This window comes from Anoplopoma fimbria, chromosome 21 (genome assembly GCF_027596085.1).
Source record: "Anoplopoma fimbria isolate UVic2021 breed Golden Eagle Sablefish chromosome 21, Afim_UVic_2022, whole genome shotgun sequence".
Lineage (NCBI taxonomy): Eukaryota > Metazoa > Chordata > Actinopteri > Perciformes > Anoplopomatidae > Anoplopoma > Anoplopoma fimbria.
The window spans coordinates 1760158-1787775 of NC_072469.1; the positions used below are offsets into that span (position 1 = coordinate 1760158).

The following is a 27618-nucleotide window of genomic DNA, read 5'->3' on the forward strand; positions in this document are numbered from 1 at the left end:
TAATACCACTCAGTAAAAATACTCTGTGACAGTAAAAGTACTAATACCACAGTGTGAAAATAATCTTTGACAGTATTAGTACTAATATCACACTGTAGAAATAACGGTTACAATAAAAGTACTTATACCACAAAGTTAAAATACTCTGTTATTGTAAAAGTACTTATACCACACAGTAACAATAATCTGTGAAAGTTAAGGTACTAATACAACAGTGTAAAAATAATGTGTCACAATAAAAGTACTAATGCTTCTCAAAAAATACTCTGTTTCAATTAAGTACCAATCAGTAACAATAATATGTGACAGTAAAAGTACTAATAATGTACAACTAACGGTTACAATAAAAGTACTAAAACTGTAAAAATACTCTTTTACAGTGTTACCATGCAGTAAAAATACTACATTAAGATACTCCTTATAAAACGTATCCCAGTATAATCAGTTAAATGTAGTTTAAGTATTAAACTGATAGTTTCATCTGTACTTGTACATATTCATATGTTTTTATGTTGAAAAATGTTATTTGTAAAGTAAATAAGTGGTTTTATTGATAGAGACCTGTGGGATCGATCATTTTCATCATCAATTAATCTGCAGATTATTTTGTGGATTAATCGATTTGTGTATAAAATGTTAAATAATAAATAAAAATACTAATTTTATAACACAAAGAGCAGAAAATCCTCACATTTAAGAAACAATTAATTAACTTTCTGTTCATCTACAAATTGATGACCTGCTTTTTGTTTTATTTGCCTTATATATTTATATTTGTTTAGTATTATAGAACACATCGTATATATATATGTATTTATTTATTATATATCTCAGAGAAGTTAAACTCTGCCGTGCGTCTCAGGTGAGCAGCGGTAAATACCCGGGGCTGGTTTGGGACGACGACAACAAAACTATGTTCCGCATCCCGTGGAAACACGCCGGGAAACAGGACTTCCGTAAAGACGAGGACGCCGCCATCTTCAAGGTCGGGACCTCGAGAACTTCTAGCTCAGTCTCAAAAGAACCCAAAAAACAGATGTGGAGTTTGACCTCCGTGACCTTTACTCTGTTTCTTCTCCGCAGGCGTGGGCAGAGTTCAAGGGCAAGCTGACGGACGGGAGTCAGGACAACCCGGCGTCCTGGAAGACCCGACTGCGCTGCGCCCTCAACAAGAGCACCGAGTTCACGGAGGTGATGGAGCGGGCGCAGCTGGACATCTCCGAGCCCTACAAGGTCTACCGCCTGGTGCCCATCAGCGAGCAAGGTGAGGCCCGCTTCAAAAGATGAGTTCAATCATAAAACTCAAAACACTTTCACTTACAAAAATGTGCAAAAATTAAAGAATTTGCAGGAAAACATTCTGCTGTAAAAAAAACAAAACTCTTGAACTACAAAGTCGGGGTGCGTTCCAATATTCGTACTACCATACTATTAAGTATGCCAGAGAAATCCCCTGCTTTATGGTCTGTTTGACTCTAAATGGAGCATCATTTACTAAATGAACATCATGCTGTATTGAAGAAGACTTGAAACTAGAGATTGAGACCATAAACTCATGTTTACAATGTTTACTGAGGGAATAAATCAAGAGAGAAGTAGAGTCATTTTCTCATAGACTTCTATTTGGGGCGGCTGTGGCACACGAGGTGATGAACTGATCATGAAAATAAATCGAAGTAGCGGCACATTTTAGATGAAACAACTGGTTGATTCATTTATTTCTTTAGTGACGGAAATTAACCAACAACTACTATATGTATTATTATTTTTCTTTATTTTTCTACTTTACTTTCATTTTTACTTTTTCAGTATAAAATGTAAACACATTGCAGGAATGATATAATCAAGAACAACATAATGTTTATTGATATAAACTCCTGCAGTAGAGTATGAAGCGTTATTGATCCAGCTTCTCTCTGTTGAATTCATCGCTGAGCTTTAACTCCTCTTTTAAAGTTCATCTAAAACTTACATAAGACTTAATTTGTGTGTTTAATTCTGCAAACTGAACACGGTGACCCAGCGGGGAAAAGATCAAAGTACAACTCTGACTGAGACAGTTTGGAGCATTTTTTTATCTTTCTTTTTTAAATATTCTCCCATTAAATCTCCTTTTTCTCGTCTTTTTTTCTGTGCGTAGAGGTCGACGTTATTAAAACTACCGTATCTGCATTAATGATTCATTAAAACAACAACGCTGAAGCCAATAACAGATCAAGTGACCTGACCGTTCTATCACCTCGGCTGGTTTGCCGAGTCAGCAGGAACAGAGCTGATACTGGGAAAGTTCAACGTCAACGTGGTGGACTGGTGACGATGAGGTTTCACTGGGAGAAACTAGCTCTCTCTGTGACTTAAACAAACAGGCGTGTTTTTATTGTGTCCGATACTTAAAGCTCTGCGTTCTCTGTTTAGGTGTGGTGGTTCCTGAAAAGAAACCCAGAGTGAAGGCCGTGAAGAGGCCGAGGAGGAAGAGGAGGAGGAGCAGCAGCGAATCAGAGAGCAGCGACGCCGACGAGGTGAAGCAGATAAAGACGGAGGAGGTTTCCTCTCAGCTGGTGAGTCTGCACTCCACCCCAGGACTGATGTTTTAGGGTACTTTATACTTCTACTCCACCAATCTCAGAGATACTTTTTAACTGCACATTTTTTAAGAATTTACAAAAAAATATGGAATGCTATTTAAGTCAATATGAAAAACATGAATAAATATGCCTATGAAATAAATGCAGAAATAAATAAATGAGGCAATATTGATAAAAAATGGGTCTGAATTTGTGATATAACCACAAAATATTTATTTGAATATAACAGATGAAAAAAAAAAGACCTGGGAAATAAATGTGGTATTATGAAATAAAAGTCCCCTGAATTAAATAAATAAAATATAAATATAAATATTATTTTATCATTTTATTGCTTAGTAGTTTCCAGTATCGCAAAATCTTATTTTGTTGTTTTTGCTCTTTTAAGTTCTTTGGATCACACAATTGTATGAAAAGTGCAAAATCAATAGTTGTGTTGAAATACATAGAAGTTCTCCTTTGTAAAACGTTTTAAATAAAACAATATTTATTTAAATATATTTCCTAATAAATACATTAATATTAACATTTATTTATGTATTTATTGAATCATTTATTTATTTCAGATTTATTCCATAAACATAGTTATTTATATGTGTTATATGTGAAGATTATTATTGATGTGTACATTCAAAAAACATTAGGTTTATTATTTAAGTCATAGAAAGGATCGAACCTCATAAATGTACTTTCCAAATGAACAGACTTGTTAAGAAAAGTGGAGAGTTTGAAGAAGAAGAACCCCTTTGTTTCTTTACTTTACATTGTGCAGCTTTTTTAATCCAACATCTGTTCAAGCGCCTCTTATTTCTTTTTAAAAACTAAACAGGGTGTTGAAGATGTTCTGCTGTGGAGCGACGTCCCGGTCCAGACTGAAGAACCGGCTCAGCACATCTCCACGGTGCAGAGAGACCGTGAGTCTAACCGTCTTATTCTACAGCAGACAGAAATGACTGCAATATCTATCAAATTACAACCTAAAATTCTACATTTCCTCCAGAGAATAAGCTCTAACTTGATCTCATTTGAGCTCCTGCAGCCGGGCCTGCACTGCTTTCAGGTTGTCACGCTCAATAATCTTTTAATAATCTATATTAAACGCAAAACAACCGCATGGAAATTAGAAAACTTTATGTCAGACAAGTTCTACACATGCAAATAGTGGCAGCAGTTCAGATGTTTGCATTAGTGGTAACTGTGGTACGGGGATTACAGAAACTTGATCTAAACCGTTAGAGAACGATGTCACCAAAAGTCAAAGTGGACTTTCTGCAAGAAAAAAACAGATTTGTTCCGAAGCAGGTTGTACGAGTGATTTAGTGCCACATTCCCCTTGCTATCGTATTTTTTTTAACTTAATTATAACTTTAGGTATGAGCTCAAGTTACGATTGGTCTAGACTGTTGGAGTCATGTGACATTAGTCAGCTGTAGTGGTGCAGAGGATCATAATACAGGTTGTTTTGTTATAGCAGCTGGTCTACAAGGATCCAGACTAAATGTTGTGCTTTTACTTTGTTATCATAATCTATAGTGGTTATTTACATAAAAATACACAATTCAAATGATTAAGAAATAAAAGATTGTATTGTTTTGATAAAGTCTCTTCATTATTTGATTTAATGATGTTTTATAATCTGCTTAGAGCTAGTGTTAGGAAGTTAAACAGCTCATAATTCATCTCTAATATCTATTTTATATATTAATGTGAAAACATCTCCTTCAAACTACTGGATTTATTCAGTTTATCACCCAAAAATGTACGTAATTACATTGAACACATCAGGATAACGTTAGAATTTACCTTCAGACAATACTCTTTCACTGAACAGAGCATTGGCATTCATCTAGAAGTTATATATATATATATATATATATATATATATATATATATATATATATATATATATCAAACGTTGACATTATTCCAAAACAACCAGCTGATCTCAGTGTTTATTTAGTTATTTATTATTATGTTAATATCTCCCCGTCTCTCTCCGTCTGCAGTGGTCGATGAGATCAGGTTGGACGTTCGGATCGAGGAGAGCGTTGATCCTCCAGCAGGAGGTAATAAAAAATAAATAAAACGTAGAGACTTTTTGTGCCTGTAAGCCCTGTAGGAGCATCCAGTTACAGACTCTGGTGCTAGCCTACAGGGCAGTGAGAGGAACAGCTCCTTCCTATCTCCAGGCCTTGGTCAAGCCCTACACCCCCGCCCGACCACTCCTCTCTGCTGCCTCGGGGCGACTCAGAGGTCCCTGCAGCCGATCCACCCGGTCACAGCTTCTTTCTGTCCTGACCCCTCAGTGGAGGAATGAACTCCCCACTGACCTCAGGACAGCAGAGTCACTGCCCATCTTTAACCTCACCTCTTCATGAAGTGCTACCCTGAGCCTTCCTCGTAGCACTTATTGTATTCGTATTAGTTTGTTTCTATACTTTTGCTCTGGTTTCTGCTCTTAGATGCTTGTTTAAGAAAGGAGATGCACTGATGACTTCTGGTGACTAGTAGTTCTCTTGAATACCTATGTTGAATACACTTCCTGTAAGTCGCTTTGGATAAAAGCGTCTGCTACATGACTGTAATGTAATGTTCCTGTCACATTTTACTATCTGTTCCCTTGATTTTAACTACAAAATAAAAGTCCTGCTCCTCTATGGAAACAGAACAATCATGACTAGAAGTAGAGAGAACTCCAACATGTCTTTAGAGCAGAATAACAGTTATAATGACATAAATCATTAAAAAGAAATAAAAAAAGTTGAATTGGAATTGGAAAACAATGGAATCTATATTTACAAAAAATTTGTGTTGGATATATAACATGTTGGGGGAAAAACAGAGGCTTTACGTGCTATAAACAATTAAAGTATTTATATTTCTACATCCTCTCCTCTCTGCTCTGTGTTCAGCAGTTCAGTTCAAGTTTCACAGATTTGTTGTCACATGACTGTTGGTCTCAGATGAATCAATCTTGGCTTCATAGTTTCACTGAGGAGCTCAGAATTTAATGTTTTATACAGAATCTGATTACGAAATGAGACGTAGAATAAAACAATTTTTTATTCGTTGGAAAGATGAAAATGTGACGATTATGTTTTTATTTTGACTTCTGGCTCAGAGGGTTAACATTAACGCAATATATTATCTTTTATATTTCTTAACTAGAGTCCAATTCCCTCGAAAACCATTTAGTCTGTATCTGTGTGAACTACATTATTTAACCTTTTATTTTGAAGGTTTTTTTTAACTCTCTCCCATCTCTGTTTGTGACTCTCCAGCTCAGGACTCCTTCAACGTGGTGGTTCACTATTTAGGCCACGAGGTTCTGAAGCGTCAGATCCAGAGCAGCGATGTGCGGGTCATGTACTCAGCTTCCTCTCACGCTCCGCCGACGCCGGCCGTCCTGAAGGGCCGCTTCCCTCGCATCCTGCTGCCGGAGCCGCCGTCCACGCTGCCGGCCAGCCCGGAGCGCCAGGCCCTGCTCACCCTGCTGCCCTTCATGGAGAGAGGGGTGGTGCTGACCGCCACGCGGCAGGGCGTCTACGGCAAACGCTTCTGCCAGGGGCGGGTCTTCTGGACGGGGCCGCACGGGGCCACGGCCGGGCTGCACAAGATGGAGAGAAACACGGAGCCGGTGATGCTCTTCAGCAAAGACGCCTTCAAGCAACGTGAGTTAATTAGAAAAAAGAAGTTTATTTAGTCCATTAAATTCAGTTAAGTGTATAAACAGTAGCAGTCAAAAGTCTGGACACACCTTCTCATTCAACGACCCTGAAGAATGTAAAATATAAAACATATTCTGGTTTGTTGAGCATTTGTTCGTTTACCACATAATTCCATATGTGTTCCTTCATAGTTTGGATGTCTTCAATATTAATCTACAATGTAGAAAAAAATAAAAATAAAGAAAAACCATTGAATGAGAAGGTGTGTCCAAACTTTTGACTGGTACTGTATGTGCATGTATTAAGTTAAAGTCTCCTTTAATAAATAAATAAATAAATAAAGTCCTCTTGACTAAAAAAAAAAAACTAATAATAATAAATAAAAAAACTAAAAGTGAATAAATGTGAATTTATTAAGTTAAAGTCTCCTTAAATAAATTAATAAATGTGGATTCATGAAATACAAGTTCGAGAAATTAATTAATGTGTAAATATGAAATAAAGTCCAGGTTAAGGTTGAATGAGATTCATTTAAAAAGTCATTGATGTTTATTATAATTTAATACAAATATTTCAACTTCAAACTGAAACAAAGAGTTCATTTAATCTATTAGTTAATGGGCGGGAAATTAATTTGCAGCTATTTCCAGTCATTCATTCTCTGATTTCAGCTTCTCTATTGTCAGATATGATCACAAATTAAATATATTTTGGGTTTTCGACTGTTCGTTATGTAAAACAAGGCCCCTGACCCCAGTGGCCAAGACCCCACTTTGGACTCATATACATTAGAAAACGGCATTTCTCTGTTTTTTGGTATTATATAGACAAAATAATTGAGAAATGAATCAATAATTGAAATATTTCTCAGTTGCAACCATGAAAAGCTTCGAGTCCGACATCAAACCAGTGGATTTGTTTAAAAACATATGTGTCCATAAACTTTATCTAGTTTAATCTCAAAACATTGGAATTAATTCTGTATTTAATTCTTTGTGTTTTTTCTTATTATTTCCAGAACTTGACCTCTTCCGGTTGAACGGCGGCGACCCTCCTCACTGCGGCGTCACTCTGTGTTTCGGAGAAGAGCTGAGTAACTCTGAAGACCCGTCTGGAAAACTGATCATAGTTCAGGTAAATGTATGTGAATGACACTCGACAATACTACGGTTTACTGACTGATTACTAGGGTTTACTGACTGATTACTAGGGTTTACTGACTGATTACTAGGGTTTACTGACTGATTACTAGGGTTTACTGACTGATTACTCAGTTAGAAATGTGTACTAGAATAAACCACAATAAAGCTTTGGTTTGACATTTAAAATCCCCGACTGGGGAATGAGTTGTGTCTTTAAACATGTTTGTAGTATTTTACATTTTCTGTTTTCCAACAAATACCATCAGAATGATTAATAAAAAGTTTAAAAAAACATAAAAAACCTTTTGCACTGAATGATTACTTACTTATTGTTATTCACTAACTGAATTATGATTAATTACTTAAAATTGAAGGTAAATATTATTAAATAATTAAAATATGACCAAATAAAAAATATTGTTAATTAATAATTACTTACAGCTATAGGAATTAATTATGAATTACTTTAAACTATTGTTAATAATCATGACTTATTCAAAGCTATTATTACTTAAAACTATTGTTATTTATTACTTACTTAAACTATTGTTAATTAATCATTACTTAATTAAAAACTATTGTTAATTATTCATTTCTTACTTAAAACTATTATTAAATACTATAATCATTAATTACTGACAATTAAAGGTAATTATTCATCACTTACATAAAATTATTATTGCTTACTTAAAAACTAGTGTTAATTATTAATGAAAACTAATGTTTATTAATCAATTACTCAAAAATAGGGTAAATGAATCATTACTTAGTCAAAACATATTGTTAATTAATCATGAATAACTTATTACTATTATTAAATACTTTTTATATTATAAAATATTTTTTTTATTATTACTTACCTTTATTCAAAACATAAAATTATTGTAAATTAATTATTACTGTACTAAAAAATTCACGGAAAAGTTTGTCAGTCAAATATTAATTGGTTTAAATCCAAAGATTATTAAAATGATTATTAAAAATATTACTTCAATAGTGACAGAGCAGCATGATCAAAATTAAAGCGACTCAGAAAGTAAACTGTTACGAAATAAAAGTGTGATTTATTTCAATTAAATCCCAGTAAATACTAATAATAATATTAATATTAATATTAATAATAATACGTTACCTGCTCTCGTCTTTGCTCTCCTCAGATCAGCTTCCCGTGGGCGGAGCAGCAGGTCCAGAACATCCAGTCCATCTTTCAGTCCATCAACATCCTCCAGTCTCTGGCCAGTCAGTCTCCACTGGGAGAAATAACTCTGAACCTGGTCTCCGTTCCGACAGCGGACTCCGAGACCAGCACCTGTGGGACCGTCTGAGCACTTTGTCCACTCCAAATTAAAAGACCACCCATACTTTCAAAATAAGAGCACACAGGGCTGAGCGATATGTCAACATATTTATCACTTAAAATTCAGCCTGAATTCATTAAGATTTCAAAATAAGAGCCTTAAGCTTGTGTGGTAAATATGGTTGGTTTTCTTTCATATCGCCTGGCCCTGACAGCTTGCACAAAACAAATCTTATAGCACTTATGAAAAACACTTTTTAATGCCGGCCCCTCATGTAAACGTAGAGGTTATTTAGTGTACTGGAAGCACTACAAGTAAACCAACACTGAGAGGTCGACTCCAGAGCTGCAGCTGATACGTCGAGAGAACCATTTGGATAATCAATAATTCTTTTTTTCTGTCATTTTAAAATCGCCCTGTTTCATCTGGTCAAATGGGACGATCTGCAATTTTTGTAACATCCTCTGTGACAGAATATTTTATATTTTTGGAAAAAGAAAATTCATGCAAATTGAAAAAGAAAAAAGAAACAGTACGGATATTGATCGTTAGTTGCAGCTCTAGTCGTCTCGTTTTTCTTGGGTTTTCCTGGAAATGTAAAAAAAATGTGATGTGAACTCCTCTGAGTCAGTGGTTCCCAACATGTGGGTCGGGACCCTTAGAAAGGTCGCAAGTTACATCTGAGGAGTCAAGAGGGGATTAGCAGAAAAAGATGCGTTTGAACCCCAAATATTAACAAATTTTAGCTGCTTTTCTGGTGAATTATTGGATCATTTTGGGGTTTTTATTCCAAACAGAAAAATTACAGTAGTTATTGGTTTGTTTCAGGGGGTCACAAGCTATAAAAAAAAAGGTTGGGAACCACTGCGCTTATTAACTGACGACATTGTGTTTATACTACAGCACTATATAAACCTCCTCCTCTGGCTTTAAATCCTTTACACGTCAAATATTATTCTTACAGTAAAATAAAAAAGGGAAACGCTTCATAATAGAAGATGTTATGATAAAAAAAACAGAATAGTTCAGTAGAGTAGAAAGAAAATATGCAATCATTTTCACTTTTTTAATGTAACGCCTGTTAGTCAAATTCACTTTTATGGTTAGTTATTCTTCATGTTAGGCTTCTGTAGTTAAACACAGACATTGTAAATGTATTACAAAAGGTGGGTTGAAGGTTGTGTTTGATAGGATTTCACAGTCAGACTTTTTAAAAGGAAACAATCCAAACTTTTTTACTATGTGAAAAAGTACTCAGTTTACTTCGATTTACCTTGAACAGATAATGAGTTGTGATTTACACCAAATTCTGACACGTTTTTTTAAGATATATTTGCTGTAGTTGTTATGGATGAACAAAAGAACAAAACGTGCATTTCAGTGCAAAGGTCCTGCAGTAACTCCAGTCTGCTGAAGCTCAAAATATTTGTTTTTGTTGAGGCTTTCAGCTGCGTTTAAACGTCTTTTTTTCAAGACATCATTTCCGACACAATAATGTAGTTTGTATGAACTATAAAGAATATTTCTAAGTGTTTATCAATGTATTGTCAGCGATTACAACCTTTCCTATGAAGACATATTTTATATTATTATTATTTTTTATATATTATCTGTTTATACCAGCAGCCACCGCTTCTGGTTTCCCACAGGAGGAGTTCAAGTTGTTGACAAATACCTTAGTTATCTTAGCTTACAACTACACTATAGTGTGTATTAACCCATTTATTAACTATTTACTATTTACAAATGCTAAAAAGCTAAATAGAGGCAGTTAAGTGAGGCGTCACCCCAATATTTTAGTGTATAAATTATTAATTTTTTCTATCATGACATTTTTTAAGACTTTAACCGCTTGACCACTGAGCCACACGTCACGGAATTCAAACTCTACCACCTCCATTATGACCGTTAACCTGAAACATTTTAGGCTTCAACAAATTAGCCTTTACTGCAGAACCTTTGCATTGGAAGGCGTTTCTGTTATTTTGTCCACCTGCTGAAGTTAAAAGGAATTACAATAAAACGGGACCAAGAATAGTGTTAGAAGGTGTTTTTAAGGTGAATTTTCCTTTAAATCAGAGGGTTGTTGGAACACAAGGCACACGGGGGGAGGGGGGGGGGGGGGACTGCAGAGATCTACCAAGCTGTAAATATTTTGTTATTTATGCATGTTCTATGTTTTGTCCCTGTGCAGTCATGAAAATGCATTAAACATAAACCTAAACTCCGGTGTGGTCGTGTTTGTGAAGATCACATGACGATGGGTCAGAACATAAATAAATCTGGGCTAATCCTCGTCTGCGTCTAGATGTTCCCGTTGGCCGGCGAGGCGAGCTCGGCGATCTTTGTGTTCAGTTTCTGATTGGTCCAGTCCTTTGTTATGTCGTCCAAGTGGCTGTCAAAGTCCACCAATAGAGCATGATCGCCGGACTCCAGCATCTGACCCGCTATCGCCTGAGTCTCCTCCCACTGCCGCAGCATTATCCTGAACACAGCAGACAAATAGAAAACGAGAGCACAGAGGTCATGTTATTAATGTTTATTTTATCTCGTTTGTTACTTTATTTTTCCAGGATATTCCCATTGAAAACTGAGATTTATTCTCTTTTCGGTCTGGGTGCTGCTCTAAACAAGACCCACTGGTTTGTGGATTGTCGTTTTGAACCTTGAGTTTGGCGTTTTGGCCGTTGCCATCTTGTTTTTTGCAACCAGTGAACAGGAAGTGACCATATATGGACTGAGGAGGAGTGACGTAGAGACGCCTATACGTCTCTGGTGTCGACCTGTCAATCAGTGTGTAGCCCCGCCCTAAAGCATCCCCTGCTTTATGGTCTGTTTGACTCTAAATGGAGCATCATTTACTAAATGAACATCATGCTGTATTGAAGAAGACTTGAAACTAGAGATTGAGACCATAAACTCATGTTTACAATGTTTACTGAGGGAATAAATCAAGAGAGAAGTAGAGTCATTTTCTCATAGACTTCTATACAACCAGAGGAGTCGCCCCCTGGTGGACATTCTAATCAGTTCATCTCATCATCAGGATGTTTGTGCTCAGAATTCCCTCCTGGCCTTCCTGAGATATCGTGTTCAACCCTTAAATCATAAAGTCTCCGACACAGAGACCCATAAAAATGTCCCTCCGACTGTCACTTACGTGTGTTTGTCTTTGAGCGTCCATCTTGAATCTTTGCGCTCGTACATGACGATGGGAGGAACCCGATAGTCTGAAGACATCTTACTGCCATCGAGCTGTCGAGCAAAACAGACAAACACATATTAAATATATTCTTCAAACTCATCTGCATTTTATAAAACATCAAAAGTGAAAAAATCTTAAAACTGCATAGAAAGAGCATTAAGAGAGAATTACTCTCTCAGTTACTAAACTGACTGATCCACATATTGTTTCACCTCCATATTGTTCCTCATCTCTATAAGCCAACAGGTAAAAAGGGAAGGTGATAGAAATTCTTACCATTAACAGAACTGCGTTGTCGAACTGCTCAGAAATCTTATCGGCTATCTTCAGTGCACACGGAGTCGGGCTGTGGAGTTCAAAAGATGTAAAGTAGATGAAACAATAAGAAGCAGACTGGGACATCTGGTAGAGGAGTAGAAAGAGACACCAGGAGGAAGACTCACCTGCTGTCTGACACACAGGCGTTGGCTTGATAGTATCCCACAATCCTCTGCTGAGTCTGTGAGCACCACACATCCACCTGAAACAAGAGAAGACACTTCTAAGACATCGGATGCAAAACTGGAATCTTTTTACAGGATTTTACATTCATAAAAAAAAAGAAAGATTGTTCAATAAAATACTTCTGTCCATCAGTGCATCTCTCCCACACTTTTTTTCATCATTTCCGACACAATAACGTAGTTTGTATGAACCATAAAGAACATTTCTAAGTGTTTATCAATGTATTGTCAGCGATTACAACCTTTCCTATGAAGACATATTTTATATTATTATTTTTTTTATATATTATCTGTTTATACCAGCAGCCACCGCTTCTGGTTTCCCACAGGAGGAGTTCAAGTTGTTGACAAATACCTTAGTTATCTTAGCTTACAACTACACTATAGTGTGTATTAACCCATTTATTAACTATTTACTATTTACAAATGCTAAAAAGCTAAATAAATAGAGGCGTCACCCCAATATTTTAGTGTATAAATGATCAATTACACATCTTTTTTTCTAGTTTCTATCATGACATTTTTTAAGACTTTAACCGCTTGACCACTGAGCCACACGTCACGGAATTCAAACATCTGGCGTTTTATTGGAATGCAGCATCTGCTTAACAACATAAACTACCACCTGCATTATGAGCGTTAACCTGAAACATTTTAGGCTTCAACAAATCAGCCTTTACTGCAGAACCTTTGCATTGGAAGGCTGAAAACTCACCTCTTCAAGAAGTCCTACCCCGAGCCTTCCACTTCAATGAACCATTAATACACTTACTGTATTAGTCTGTTGCACTTATTGTATTCATATTAGTTTGTTTCTGTACTTTTGCTCTGGTTTCTGCTCTTAGATGCTTGTTAAGAAAGGAGATGCACTGATGACTTCTGGTGACTAGTAGTTCTCTTGAATACCTATGTTGAATACACTTCCTGTAAGTCGCTTTGGATAAAAGCGTCTGCTAAATGACTGTAATGTAATATAATATAATATAATATAATATAATATAATGTAATGTAATGTACTGTAATGTTTCTGTTATTTTGTCCTCCTGCTGAAGCTTGTGAAGTCAACAGGAATAACAATCAAACAGGACCAAACATGGTGTTAAAAAGTGAATTTTCCTTTAAATCAGAGGGTTGTTGGATCAGTGCACTCCCCCTGTCCCTATACCTGTCCCATACCTGTCCTGTCCCACACCTGTCCCGGTCCCTATACCTGTCCTATACCTGTCCCATACCTGTCCTGTCCCACACCATCGCATACCTGTGAGGGCCCATGACCTGTCCAGAGGCACTCCCAGTCCGTCACGCAGACCTATACCTGTCCCTGTCCCATACCTGTCCCTGTCACACCTGTCCCACACCTGTCCTATACCTGTCCCACACCTGTCCCACACCTGTCCTATACCTGTCCCATACCTGAGTGAGGGCCAGCTGGCTGATGGGGTCCAGAGACACCTGTCTATACCATACCTGTCCTATACCTGTCCCATACCTGTCCTATACCTTTGTTATGAGTGCTTTTACAGGAGTGGAGGACCTGAACGCCTCCTCCATCACACCTGTCCCATACCTGTCCCCTATACCTGTCCTGTCCTATACCTGTCCCACACCTGTCCTACACCTGTCCCATACCTGTCCTATACCTGTCCCATACCTGTTGTTATGACCTGTGCTTACCTGTCCCATACCTGTCCCACACCTGTCCCATACCTGTCCTATACCTGTCCTGTCCCACCTGTCCCCTACCTGAGTGAGGGCCAGCTGGCTGATGGGGGCCAGGGCCAGGTGTGCGTGCAGCAGAGGCACGCAGTCCGTGACGCAGACCGCCCCCCCCGCAGAGCCGGAGGACAGCAGCAGCCCGTTGACGCTGCAGCGCGGGAACAGGCAGGCGTGCAGGTACATCTTCACGTAGGCGCGACAGGACAGCTCCACCTCCATGATGACGTCACTGCCAGGCGACACACACAGACAGAAAACAGCTTCAAACACACAGATTTAGCTTATTAGCAAACCAATCAACGCTGGATTTAAGCCTTACCTTCAGATATATACGCTGTGATGTAGAAAGATCAAGCTTCGGGGATAAAACACGTACTTTCTGATGTTTAAATGTGTTTGTTTTAAGGTTTCTGAGGAGCTGTGAAGGCTAAATGTGTCTTAAATTGTGAAGCAATGCGTCTGAATGGCCACTTCCGGCCCCGCCCACAACAGGTAAAATGCATGCATCTGATTGGACGAGAGGTGGCTCTTTGTAATCCAATTGGAGCAGCGCGGTGTCAATCATTTCTTCGGCTGCTGTTTAATGCGTGTGCGCCCTCTAGTGGAGAGGAGGTCGCCTGTAATGATTTCTTTGAAAAGGGATAATTAGACATTTAAAGAATTAACAGCAAAAAGAAGAATTCAAACCTTTGTATTATAAACAGAATGTAGTTTTATTACAGCATTGATTTTTGAAATATTCCATCATATCTGATGTTTCTTGATTCATATTTCTGCTGCAATAATGTGTATGTTGCATTTTAACTCATTTATATGCTGTTGGCTATTTTAATCTACAGCAATGCATCATTCTATTAGATCATCTGTTTGTAGCATCTATGTCATGGGAGAAACACGCTTCTGTAAAAAGAAAAACTTGTTCTCAGCTTTGTGTGGTGCATTTTCAAGCCAAGAGGCTTTTTAAAGAGTTTTAGCATATTATATTTATATTTAGAGTACTTTTCCTCTACACAAAGGGAACACAGTGTAAAGAATGTTTGACTCTGTTCATTTTAATTTCCTCTATATTCTTCAAACATCATCACTGCTTTATGTTGCAATACGAATTATGTATATGATTTATTTGACAATACTTTAATCTGACTTTGAGTTTAAAAAAAAAAAAGATATAGCAGTAAAACTAAATTGAAGTTAAAGCTTTTGCATTATAAATTGTAGCACAGCACAATTCCCCTCACGTCCAGCAGATGGTGATGTTAAGTTAACACCTTTCTCCCAAACAAACACATAATGTGTATTACCAGACACAACATAGTGGGAGTTAAAGAACAAAGTTTGCAAGTTTTCATTTATAATAATAACATTATTAATATTAATATTAATATTAATAATATAACAGATAACATATAACAGAATATAACAATATCAATATTATTAATAATATAATATTAATACTATTAATAATAACATTAATAACATTAATAACATTAATATTAATAATATTAATATTAATATTAATAATATTAATAACATTTAACATTATTAATAATATTTATATAGATATTAATATATTAATATTAATATTAATATTTTGTAAAATATAAATATATACATATACATATTTATATTGGTGTTTAGCACTAGCATCCGAAAAACTACATTTCCCGTCAGCAACCACATTACGCAACCCTTACACAACGTCCTGAAACCAAATTTCAAAATAAGAGAACGCCCGCATGTTGTTCGCATCGACGCCGTGTTACCGAGCGCCAATCTTAAACCGGGGCTTTTATTTTGAAATCGGGGTCAATCCTCCGCGTTTCGTCGACCCCTGGCGGAGACACCCGTCGCCTCCAGCCGGCAGAGTCGACCCGACTCCAGGCGAGGAGACGTCCGAGGCTCCGCTGCGATGAGGCTCCGTGTGGCCGGAGCCGTGCTGCTGTCTGCGGCCGCGTACTACGTCTACCTGCCGCTGCCCGGAGGGGTCAGCGAACCCTGGAAGCTGATGCTGCTGGACGCGCTGTTCAGGAGCTTCATGCGGGCGGTGAGCAGGTTGATGAGGGGGGGGGAATGAGACAATAACAAGGCTTTAAATGACAAAATACAACATCTAATATAATGACAGAATAACAACATTATAATAGAATACTTTATACAACATACTTTATTATAATAGGTTAGAATAGAATACTTTATACTGTAATATACTTTATATATAGTAGATTAGTAATATACTTTATTATAATAGATTAGAATAGAATACTTTAATATACTTTATTATAATAGATTAGAATAGAATACTTTATACTGTAATATACTTTATTATAGTAGATTAGAATAGAATACTTTATACTGTAATATACTTTATTATAATAGATTAGAATACTTTATAAACTATAATATACTAGTACTTTATGGTAGAATAGAATACTTTATACTGTAATATACTTTATTATAATAGATTAGAATAGAATACTTTATACTTTATTATGTAATAGAATACTTTACTGTAATATATATTATAGTAGAATAGAATACTTTAAACTGTAATATACTTTATTATAATAGATTAGAATAGAATACTTTATACTATAACATACTTTATTATAATAGATTAGAATACTTTATACTATAACTGTATATACTTTATTATAGTAGATTAGAATAGAATACTTTATACTGTAATATACTTTATTATAGTAGAATAGAATACTTTATACTGTAATATACTTTATTATAATAGATTAGAATAGAATACTTTATACTGTAATATACTTTATTATAATAGATTAGAATATAGAATACTTTATACTGTAATAGAATACTTTATTATATAGTATAATTAGAATAGAATACTTTATACTGTAATATACTTTATTATATAATTAGATTAGAATACTTTATACTGTAAATACAGTATTATAATAGTTAGAATAGAATACTTTATACTGTAATATACTTTATTATAGTAGAATAGAATACTTTATAAGTATACTTTATTATACTTTATACTGTAATATACTTTATTATAGTAGAATAGAATACTTTAAACTGTAACATACTTTATTATAATAGATTAGAATAGAATACTTTATACTGTAATATACTTTATTATAGTAGACTTTATAGAATACTTTATACTGTAATACTGTAATAGACACAACTTATTATTATAGTAGAATAGAATACTTTATACTGTAATATACTTTATTATAATAGATTAGAATAGAATACTTTATACTGTAATATACTTTATTATAATAGATTAGAATAGAATACTTTATACTGTAATATACTTTATTATATAGATTAGAATACTTTATACTGTAATATACTTTATTATAGTAGATTAGAATACTTTATACTGTAATATACTTTATTATAGTAGATTAGAATACAATACTTTAGATAATGAGACACAATAACAAGACTTTAAATAGGAAGTATAATAACAGAACACAGTATTTAATTAGAATACAACATCTAATAGAATACTTTATACTGTAACATACTTTATTATAATAGATTAGAATAGAATACTTTATACTGTAATATACTTTATTATAGTAGATTAGAATAGAATACTTTATACTGTAATATACTTTATTATAGTAGATAGAATACTATATACTGTAATATACTTTATTATAGTAGATTAGAATACTATATACTGTAACATACTTTATTATAATAGAATAGAATAGAATACTTTATACTGTAATATACTTTATTATAATAGATTTAGAATACTTTATACTGTATACTTTATATACTTTATTATAGTAGAATAGAATACTTTATACTGTAACATACTTTATTATAATAGATTAGAATACTTTATACTGTAATATACTTTATTATAATAGATTAGAATACTTTATACTGTAATATACTTTATTATATAGATAGAATAGAATACTATATACTGTAATATACTTTATTATAATAGATTAGAATACTTTATACTGTAATATACTTTATTATATATACTTTATTATAGAGATAGAATACTTTATACTGTAATATACTTTATTATAATAGATTAGAATACAATACTTTATACTGTAACATACTTTATTATAGTAGAATAGAATACTTTATACTGTAATATACTTTATTATAGATAATAGAATACTTTATACTGTAACAATACTTTATTATAGTAGATTAGAATACTTTATACTGTAACATACTTTATTATAATAGAATAGAATACTTTATACTGTGTATACTGTATACTGTAATGTGTATGTATGTGTAGATAGAATAGAATAGAATGTGTATAAACTGTAATATACTTTATTATGAATACATAATAGAATACTTTATTTAATATAATTACAATTATTAATTAGAATACAATACTTTATACTGTAATATACTTTATTATAATAGATTAGAATACTTTATACTGTAATACTTTATACTGTAAATACTTTATTATAATAGATTAGAATAGAATACTATAAACTGTAACATACTTTATTATAATAGATTAGAATAGAATACTATAAACTGTAACTGTATATACTTTATTATAGTAGATTAGAATACTTTATACTATAAACTTTATAGTAACTGTAATAAATACTTTATTATAGTAGATATAGAATAGAATACTTTAAACTGTAACATACTTTATTATAATAGATTAGAATACTTTATACTGTAATATACTTTATCATAGTAGAATAGAATACTTTATACTGTAACATACTGTATTATAGTAGATTAGAATAGAATACTATAAACTGTAATATACTGTATCATAGTAGATTAGAATACAATACTTTAAAGAACACAATGGAGCGTCTGAAATGAAGCTTTATGAAAGCTGTTCCTCTCAGCCGGAGATTTTTGATGTACGTCAGAGTTCTCAGTAAAACGAAGTAAGAACAAAGTGACGTAAGCTGGAACCAAACAGAACACAATGGACTACTAAAAGTCACATGAGCGGGTCAGGTGCTTCCAAGCGGCTAGTTGACGCCACGAGTTGACGACTTAACACCCAGCGGAGCCGACGTTCAAGGTGCATTTAGTGATTGGACTAACAAGTAGATGACCTTTGACCCTGATGCAGTTCACACACCCAAAACCTTCCAATGTTACGCATCATTGTGGGGCAACAGGTTTCTGCTCAAACTCAACGTGCAGGACAGGTTTTCACGCCCTGCTTATTCTTTATATGCAGAACTGCTGCAATGTTTATTTTACACCTTATTCAAATGTCTTTATTTGAATTTAAAGGAGAATATTTCCACTTTATTTCAATGTCTTTATTTATTTAAAGGAGAATATTTCGCCTTATTCCAATGTTTTTTAATGGCAAAGAGAATATTTCCACTTTAATCAAATTGTCTTTGTTTAAAGTAGAATATTTCCAACCAATTCCAATGTTTTTTAATGGAAAGAGAATAATTCCACCTTATTCCAATGTTTCTTTTTAATTGAAAGTAGAATATTTCCAACATACTTCAATGCATTTTAATGGAAAAGAGAATATTCTCACTTTATTCCAATTTCTTTTGAAATTCGGGAGAATATTCCACTTTATTTCAACATTTTGTTTAATGGCAGGGAGAATATATCCACATTATTCCAATGTTTTATTTGGAATGGAGAATATTTAGACTTCTTTAAATGAATGTCAGGGAGCGGCTCCAGAGAGTGGTCACATCAGATTACAAACAAATAAATATCAAGATAACAAGTCCTTTCAAGTGTGTTTTGGGGTTAAAACATTTGAGGAACCCCTGATTCTTTAACATCTCCACCTAAAGACTTCATTTCCACCAGTAACGTTTTGTTTTCAGTGCCTTTCTTTACCCAGGAACATAAACTCCCTCTCACCGTGAAATAACCTCCATGTGTGTTCTCACCCACAGAGTGACGTGGCTCACGGGCTGGGCGTGTGCCATCGGGTCCACCTGTTGAACCAGGTGGTGTCCTGGGTGGAGGAGGTGGAGCCCCGCTCCTGCTCCGCCGTGCACGTGAGCGACTCCACGCTGGGCGGAGTGCCCGCCAGAGTCTTCCAGCCGAAGGGGGGGAGGCAGCTGAAGAGGGGAGTCGTTTACTTCCACGGGGGAGGATGGGCGCTCGGCAGCGGACGTGAGAAAAAGAGGATTATTAACTTTGATTATATTTGTTTTATTTTATTCTAAAGTCAGATTAAAAGTAAACTTTCTCTTGTATACAAAATATTGGAATGATTTTCTCAAAATATGCCAAAAAAATGAAACATTCATCACTCTTGTAAACCAATTTGATAAACAATTATTTGATTATTGTTTACATAATGTCATCATCAGGGATGCGATCGTACGACCGTCTCTGCAGGAAAATGGCCGAAGACCTGGACTGTGTCATCATGTCTGTGGAGTGAGTTCTGTCACAATACAGCAAAATGAATGTTGCAATTAATCTGTTCGTTAATGTCGTTCATTTATTTTGTATTATTAATGTAACACCAAATTTGGAAATCAAATCCCTTCCCAAAGGTAGCTGAATATTTTTCATTTTTTATTGTAAAATCTTTTAAATTAGAACAAAATACTGAAGACTATAAAAGAGGAGAATAAAATAAAAAGATCAGGTTTTTTCCCCCCAGGAGACTAGATTAATATGCAATAAAATAGAACATTATGCATTTAAATTATGCAGATTTTTAAAAAAGGAGAACATTTGAATTAAAAATTTGTTCTCCTTTTTTAAAAATCTATAGTTGAGTACAATGCATAATATTCTATTTTATTGCATATTAATCTAGTCTCCTGGGGGGAAAAAACCTGATCTTTTATTTTATTCTCCTCTTTATAGTTGTTTTTTTTATATAATTTTTTATTGTATTAATTACTTCAATTGGGTTCTGGGAGTCAAGCTTATTTTCTTTTTTGTCAATTTTTTTATCACTATTTATTATATGAAAAATAGTCTGAGCTGTTAGAATATTGTTTACATTAACCTGAACAATATCTACCTCCATCAGAATATTAATTTGATGCTTTTGGACATAAAATCTAAAAGAAAAACACAATTAAACTAACGAGTTTCTCATTAAAAGCTTAACATTTTTCTCATTAGTGGTCCTGTGTCACACTGTCATGTTTTAAAGTATCACTTAACGTAATAATCTCGTCTCCCTATCCCGTTGCTATAGTTACCGTCTGGCCCCAGAGGCGGTGTTCCCGGATCAGTACCGCGACGCGTTGGCGGCGTCGCGGGCCTTCCTGTCCGCTCAGGTTTTGGAGCGCTACGGCATCGACCCGGAGAGGGTGTGTGTGTCCGGGGACAGCGCCGGGGGAAACCTGGCCGCCGCTGTGGCCCAAGAGGTAGACCAGCAAAAACATTAAGACCAGATTAAGATACTGTGAGGAGCTTCTAACTGGTCCTGAACCAGTCTCAGTGTAGTCCTGATCCTCTATAGACCTCCATCAGTAAACCAGACCATCAGAGAGAAGATCGTCTGTTTCTATAAAGTTATTCTTAAAGCTCGTCATCGGAGCCACCGGGTCGGATTCTGGAGAAACCAGATGAAATCATGAAGGTTCACCAGAAACTCCTTCAGACCAGAGTCCAGAGGGGCCTCCAGTAGAAAGGAGGGGAGGAGGAAGGAGAGGAGGGGAGGAGAGAGATAGAGGAAGAGAGGAGGAAGGAGGATATGAAGATAGAGGAGGAACAAAGGAAAGAGGGAAGGAGAGAAGGATGGAGGATGAGAGAGAAGGAGAAAAGAGAGAGGAGGGAGAAGAGGATAGTAGGAGGGAGAGAGGAGGAGAAAATAGAGGAAGAGTGGATGGGAGGGAGAGGGAGGAGAGAGGAGGAGAGAATAGAGGGAGAAAGGAGGAAGAGAGGATGAAGGAGAAGGAGAGAAGAGAGGAGGAGAGAAGGGAGGAGGGAGGAGATGATGAATGTGGAGAGGAGAAGAGGGGAGGAGAGAGAAGGAGAAAAGAGAGGAGAGAAGAGAGGAGAAGAGAGGGAAGGAAAGAGGAGAGGAGAAGAGGTGAGAGGGGAGGAGGAGAAGAGAGGAGGAATGAGGAGGAAGGAGGAGGAATGAGGAGGAAGGAGGAGGAAGGAGGAGGAAGGAGGAGGCTTTTCAGCTGTCCTTCCTGCAAAAGGGGGAGGAGCTATGCAGTTTGATGGCCACAGGTAGAAAACACCTTACAGTGTTGCGTTCAGGGGCATTAAATCTGAATATTCTGTATCATGCTATGTTAAAGTTACACTCTGTCCACAGCTCAGCTCTGATGCCTCTCTGAAGGTGAGGTTTAAGCTGCAGGCGTGATCTACCCGGTGCTGCAGGCGCTCGACTTCCACACGCCGTCCTACCAGCAGAACCGGGCCGTGCCCATCCTCTACCGGCCCGTCATGGCCCGTTTCTGGCTGCAGTACCTCGGCGCCGACGCCTCCCTGGAGCCGCTCCTGCTCGCCAACAACCACAGCGCCCTGGACCAGCCGGCCATCGGCGCCGCCACGCGCTCCAAGCTGGACTGGACCGCTCTGCTCCCGGCAGAACGCAGGAAGCACTTCCGGCCCGTGGTGAGAGAAACGGGAACGCCGCAGGTGATGGGGGCGGTGCCGGAGCTGATGGACGCCAGGGCGGCGCCGCTGCTGGCGGAGCAGGGCGTTCTGGGTCGGACGCCCAAAGCGTACGTGATGACGTGTGAGTTCGACGTGCTGAGGGACGACGGGTTGATGTACGTGAGGCGGCTGCGGGACGCCGGCGTCGCGGTGACCAGCGACCACTACGAGGACGGGTTCCACGGCTGCATGGTGTTCGCCTTCCTGCCGATGATGTCCAGCGTTGGACGGAGGAGCATGAACAACTACATCCACTGGCTGGACCAGAACCTGTAGACGGAACAGAACCGCTCTGTGGCACCAAAGAGGCACCGGAGCAGAGAGTCCGGTCCCGGAGAGCTCCGGGTTGGATCTGCAGAGAGGTAACTTTGATCATCACAGACCTGATCACGGGTTTAGATCCACTGGATCCTGAGCGAGACGCAGGACAACCATTTGCAAACACGTAAACAGAACCAAGAAATCCACTCCAGAGCTCATCATATAACAATCTGCATAGAGAGAGGAGTCCTCAAACCCGGACCCATTACTCAGCAATTCTCACTTCCTACCAAAACATTTTGAATCAAAAGCAACCAAAGAAAGCGAAACTCGCATCAAAGGCCATAAATCCAATTTGGAGAATGACATGAATGTTTACTCAAGGCTCAATATTTTCAAGAGGAACAAAATCCAGGAGCTTCAGTTTACCTTTGACCTTTAAACGATAAGACATTATTGCAAAACAAGAGGAAACATTTAAAACAACGTAAAAGTTAAAAAAAAATGAAAGAAAATGTGATTTTAAGAATTGTTTCCACGAGTTCCGATGGTTTTAAGATCCTTTAAGAATTTTAAATCATGTTTCCTAAAACATACACCTTAAATTAAAATTAAATGAATGTTTCAATTAATCTACTAGTTGTCGGTGTTTAATATTTTATACAATCAAATAATTCAAAATAGACAAATAGTTCTTAAAATAGTTCTATTGAAAAACACATCCGTCAAACTCTTCCCAAAGGTGGCTCATTATTTTCATTTTTTTTTTATTGTTTTTATTGCTCGTTGTTATCAATTTAGATGATGTCATTGTGCATCCCGATATCCTGATATGTGATAAATTATCGCAATGAATTATTCCTTAATTTTAAATGCTTTTTACTTTGCTTCTTTGTCGGAAAATCGGCAGAAATTAAATTAACAGACATTAGCAAACGAATCTGAACTGAGAATTTTCAGTGACCATTTTGTGGTGTAATGGTAATGGAATATAATTAAAAGGTAAAAAATGTATTTAAAACATCAATAACCCAAAAGTGGAGCTAGGAAATCTGATTTTGGAAATATAAACAGCAGTTTAACATGATCTTAACTATCTATGTATTGTTTTAATAATAACTTTGAGAGATGTTTTAAAGTTTACCATTAGTAAACACAATCAGGACAACAATTTCAACAACTTCTGGGGGAATAAATTCAGATTTAAAAAGTCAAATCTGCTCCTTCAAATAAAATAAAAAAACCTCAAGTATCTTTGTGTAAAAACTGAAAATGAAGAGCCTAGAATATTCTGCAACGAGCTCCTTATCAGACAACTTTAAGAGGTCAAAGTCACGAAGAAGTTTATCTTTTAGTCCTTTAAGATGCACTGAAGAACTCTGCTCACACACACACACACACACACACACACACACACACACACACACACACACACACACACACACACACACACACACACACACACACACACTGGTGAAAGTGTGTCAGAGTTCACAGCTGTTTGTTCTCACTGGATTGTGCAATATTGTATGTTTGAAAGTATGTGACTCTGTAACTTCACCCTGTGATGACCACTGAACTGATGATGATGAAGATGATGAAGAAGATGATGAAGATGATGAAGAAGATGATGAAGATGGTGATGGCTGTGACATGTATGTGAGACTTACTGTATATATCGCCACGAGAGAACGGATCCCAAATGGACTATCAGGCCCCCCCCCTCTTACCAGCGAGCGTCAGTCAGACTTTGTTTTTGGCTTTCGGCCCAAAAACGACAGCGATACGAGACTGAAGCAGAACGTCGGAGCGTAGAACGTCCAGAACTTCACATTAACCAGAGAACAATGACGACATGGTAACAACGGCTGTCAGGAGAATCTCCGACACTCTGAGAAACAAAGGTGCTAACTAGAACCACATGGGGTTCTTTGGTTTGTTCTCAAAGAAGAACCACTTTTTGGTTCCCACATGAAACCCTTCCAGAAGGTTCTATCTAGGACCAAACAGAAGGGTTATACCTAGAACCATCTGTGAAAGGTTCCACTCCTAGTATGAGAAGGCTTTTTACAGAGAACGGTGTCTGGTTTAATGGTTCCACCCAGAACCCTCTCTGGAGGTTTTATCCAGAACCTTTCAACCTTCTAAGGGTGCTGACAAGAACCTACCCAGAAGGTTCTACCGTGAACCTGTTTGTATTCCAACGGTGTCATCTGGAACCCACCCAGGGAGTTCCACAGAGAACCCTTTAATATTCCAATAGCTATGTCTAGAACTCGTCCAAGGGGTTCTACTGTGTTCCCGTGTGGATTCCAACAGTTTCATCTAGAACCCAACAAGGGGGTTCTACCTAGAACCCTCTAATATTCCAGGGGGTTTCATCTAGAAACCTTAAGAACCGGGGCTGATGCGGTTCAGTTCAACTCACAACAATCCTGGTTCTCAATCAGTTTTTGGGGTTCTGGGTTTGGTTGTGGGAGGTTAGGGTTCTTTGGATGAAAAGTTTTTTTTTTTAATGGAACCCTTTGTCTCACAAATAAAAACCCTTTCTTTAAAGAGAGGGTTCTTCAGAAGCAAATTGTTCCGGCTAGAACCTCAGCAGTTCAGGAAGAACCCGTTTGGTACCTTTATTTCTAAGAGTGTAAAGGGAAACGATTCAGTTTGTTCCGAAGGTGGAGTTCTGTGAGCCGTTGACCTCCAAACCTTTTCTAGTGAAGATGACTGTGTTTTATATTCATATGCAGTAAAAATACATCATTTATAAATAAGAAATATGAAGGAGGTGATGCTGTGGACCATAAACAGAGACCGTTGAATGTTTCTAAGTGCTAACATTTTATGCCGTGTGTGAAATTGCACAATAAATAGTTTATCTTGTGAATAAGGTTTTAACATGAGTCAAGGTTATGCAACGGGGTTCCTTCAGCCAAGCAGATCAACACAAGCGGCCCCAGGTGAACTATTGAATCCCATAAATAAGATGTTTTATTGGTTCCTCTGACAACTTTAGCGGTATGTAGGGGTGACGGGATCACAATGTTTTCTTTATGTCTCTTCTCTTTAAAGAATGTACTGTATATGTGTGTTTACTGATAACAAGGACAAGAAGTGCTGCAGGAGATGGAGGTAGACGAGGAGCGCAGGCGGCCATTTTGGAACTTAAAGGGTGTTTGTTTAGTCTCAACAAACTAAATTAAATTTGCCACAACATTTAAAACCATAAAACATCTGCACAAATGATTCAGAATGAAATAAAACTCAAATTATATATATTTTTATGGTACATAATCATGTTGTGCTGAAAAATATGTGGTGAAATATGGTAAAAACATGTTTTTTTTCCCTGTAAATTGAACCAAGTTTTACTTTCTTTTTGGCCTAAAAAAATATATTCAAAATGATCAAATGAATTTATCGATTAGTTGATTGAGAGGAAACAAATCAGCCATGTTTCAGTCACTTTTCTTTGTTTTAAAATCATTGTAAACTTAATATTTTAGGGGGTTGTCTGACGTTTTATAGACTAAATGATTATTTGATTTATTGAGAAAACAGTCAGCACATTTTTCAATAATGAAATCATGAAATCAATCTAATCACAAGTCCGTTGAGTAGCAGCCAAGATCATAACCGTTGATCAGCTGATGCAGATGTTTCTTGAAGGACTTTAAGATTCAAAGAAAAACGAGGGTTAGTTGCAGACATGATCACACAATGTGAAAAAATCCCATTATATATATATATATATATATATATTTATAGTTTATATAAGTGATTTTAAGATTGTGAACATGAATATTAATGTGCAATAACATCACGTGTTTTATCAGCTGATGAATTTACATTTAAGGACGTGTAAAACAAAACATTTATTCTTTGTTTTAAAGTCAACAAACTGCACTGAGGTAAATAAAACTAAAGTGTTTATTATTTATACATATCACAAACATATCTGCCTAGAATGAGAATATTATCATCACTGTTTATGTTGTTTTGTTTACTGCTGCACGAGGAGAATGTTAACTTCCTGTTTGTTGATCATGTGACGTTCAACCTGAGGGTTCACTCAGTTCACCAGCTGACCTCCGAAATGGCCCCAGATGTGGTTGTAAATAAATTCCTCTTTGCTATAATTAATAATTGATAACTGTGATGTCACAGGGTTCATGGGGGGAGTCGGCTACTGTATCTGTTCACACTGTAAAATGTTCACAATTCACTATTTTGTGATTTATTTATGAAATTAAAGCTTTTAATGAGACACATTGACATGCTTTTTTTTCTTGTTAATTTATTTTTAAAGAAATACATTTTTAATAAACTGTATGTATTTTGTGAAAAAACAATAACCAGTATTAGTAAACAAAATTATTTATAATTATACATTTTAACAGATGTTTAAAAAAATGAATAATCCCTAATCCTTTCAAATATAAAATAATATAATAATATTAGGGTTAATTATTAATAATGATAATCATATAAAATAAATACACATAGAATAGGTAAAACATTTAAAATATTATTTGAATTTTTTAATCAAAAGTATATTATTTGAATTTATTTATATGTGGCAAATATATATACATTTGTTTATTGGGTTACAACTTGTTCAGTTATTTGTCATAATCTTGATTAAAAAAATAAGAATTCCTAATTTGTTATT

The 27618-nt window shown here is 36.1% G+C and overlaps 3 protein-coding genes across 4 annotated transcripts in view; 2 read left to right on the forward strand and 1 right to left on the reverse strand.

Moving 5' to 3' along the window:
* The window catches only part of irf9 (interferon regulatory factor 9), a 10361-nt gene extending 1641 nt beyond the window's left edge, over positions 1-8720 (forward strand). The window contains exons 3-10 of one of the 2 annotated variants that reach the window (XM_054622658.1): positions 863-985; positions 1084-1264; positions 2416-2558; positions 3415-3499; positions 4592-4651; positions 5867-6256; positions 7272-7387; positions 8553-8720. In XM_054622658.1, the coding sequence (XP_054478633.1) occupies positions 863-985; positions 1084-1264; positions 2416-2558; positions 3415-3499; positions 4592-4651; positions 5867-6256; positions 7272-7387; positions 8553-8720 (1266 nt within the window). The remainder of the gene's footprint in view (positions 1-862; positions 986-1083; positions 1265-2415; positions 2559-3414; positions 3500-4591; positions 4652-5866; positions 6257-7271; positions 7388-8552) is intronic. The other variant, XM_054622659.1, reaches the window with a different exon arrangement.
* A 2267-nt stretch (positions 8721-10987) lies between these two features.
* emc9 (ER membrane protein complex subunit 9) lies at positions 10988-14602 on the reverse strand. Its single transcript, XM_054622660.1, has 6 exons — positions 14437-14602; positions 14145-14346; positions 12342-12418; positions 12175-12244; positions 11854-11948; positions 10988-11178 (listed from the first exon to the last, which is right to left on the reverse strand). Exons 2-6 carry the CDS (start codon positions 14334-14336, stop codon positions 10998-11000), a joined length of 615 nt encoding a protein of 204 aa, XP_054478635.1. The 5' UTR covers positions 14337-14346; positions 14437-14602; the 3' UTR covers positions 10988-10997.
* A 1393-nt stretch (positions 14603-15995) lies between these two features.
* Positions 15996-27213, forward strand: LOC129111017 (neutral cholesterol ester hydrolase 1-like). Its single transcript, XM_054623307.1, is given in 6 exon segments — positions 15996-16161; positions 20003-20225; positions 20426-20495; positions 21274-21445; positions 22348-22390; positions 22393-27213. Coding segments are annotated over 6 exon segments (1218 nt in total). The 5' UTR covers positions 15996-16026; the 3' UTR covers positions 22968-27213.
* The last annotated feature ends 405 nt before the right edge of the window (positions 27214-27618 follow it).

Coding starts and splice junctions, on each gene's coding strand:
- emc9 (XM_054622660.1), bottom strand. CDS start 14,336: ATGGAGGTGGAGCTGTCCTGTCGCGCCTACGTGAAGATGTACCTGCAC. Junction 11,949..12,174: donor ACAACGCAGTTCTGTTAATG/GTAAGAATTTCT, acceptor TTTGCTCGACAG/CTCGATGGCAGTAAGATGTC. Junction 11,179..11,853: donor ACGCTCAAAGACAAACACAC/GTAAGTGACAGT, acceptor TGCTGTGTTCAG/GATAATGCTGCGGCAGTGGG.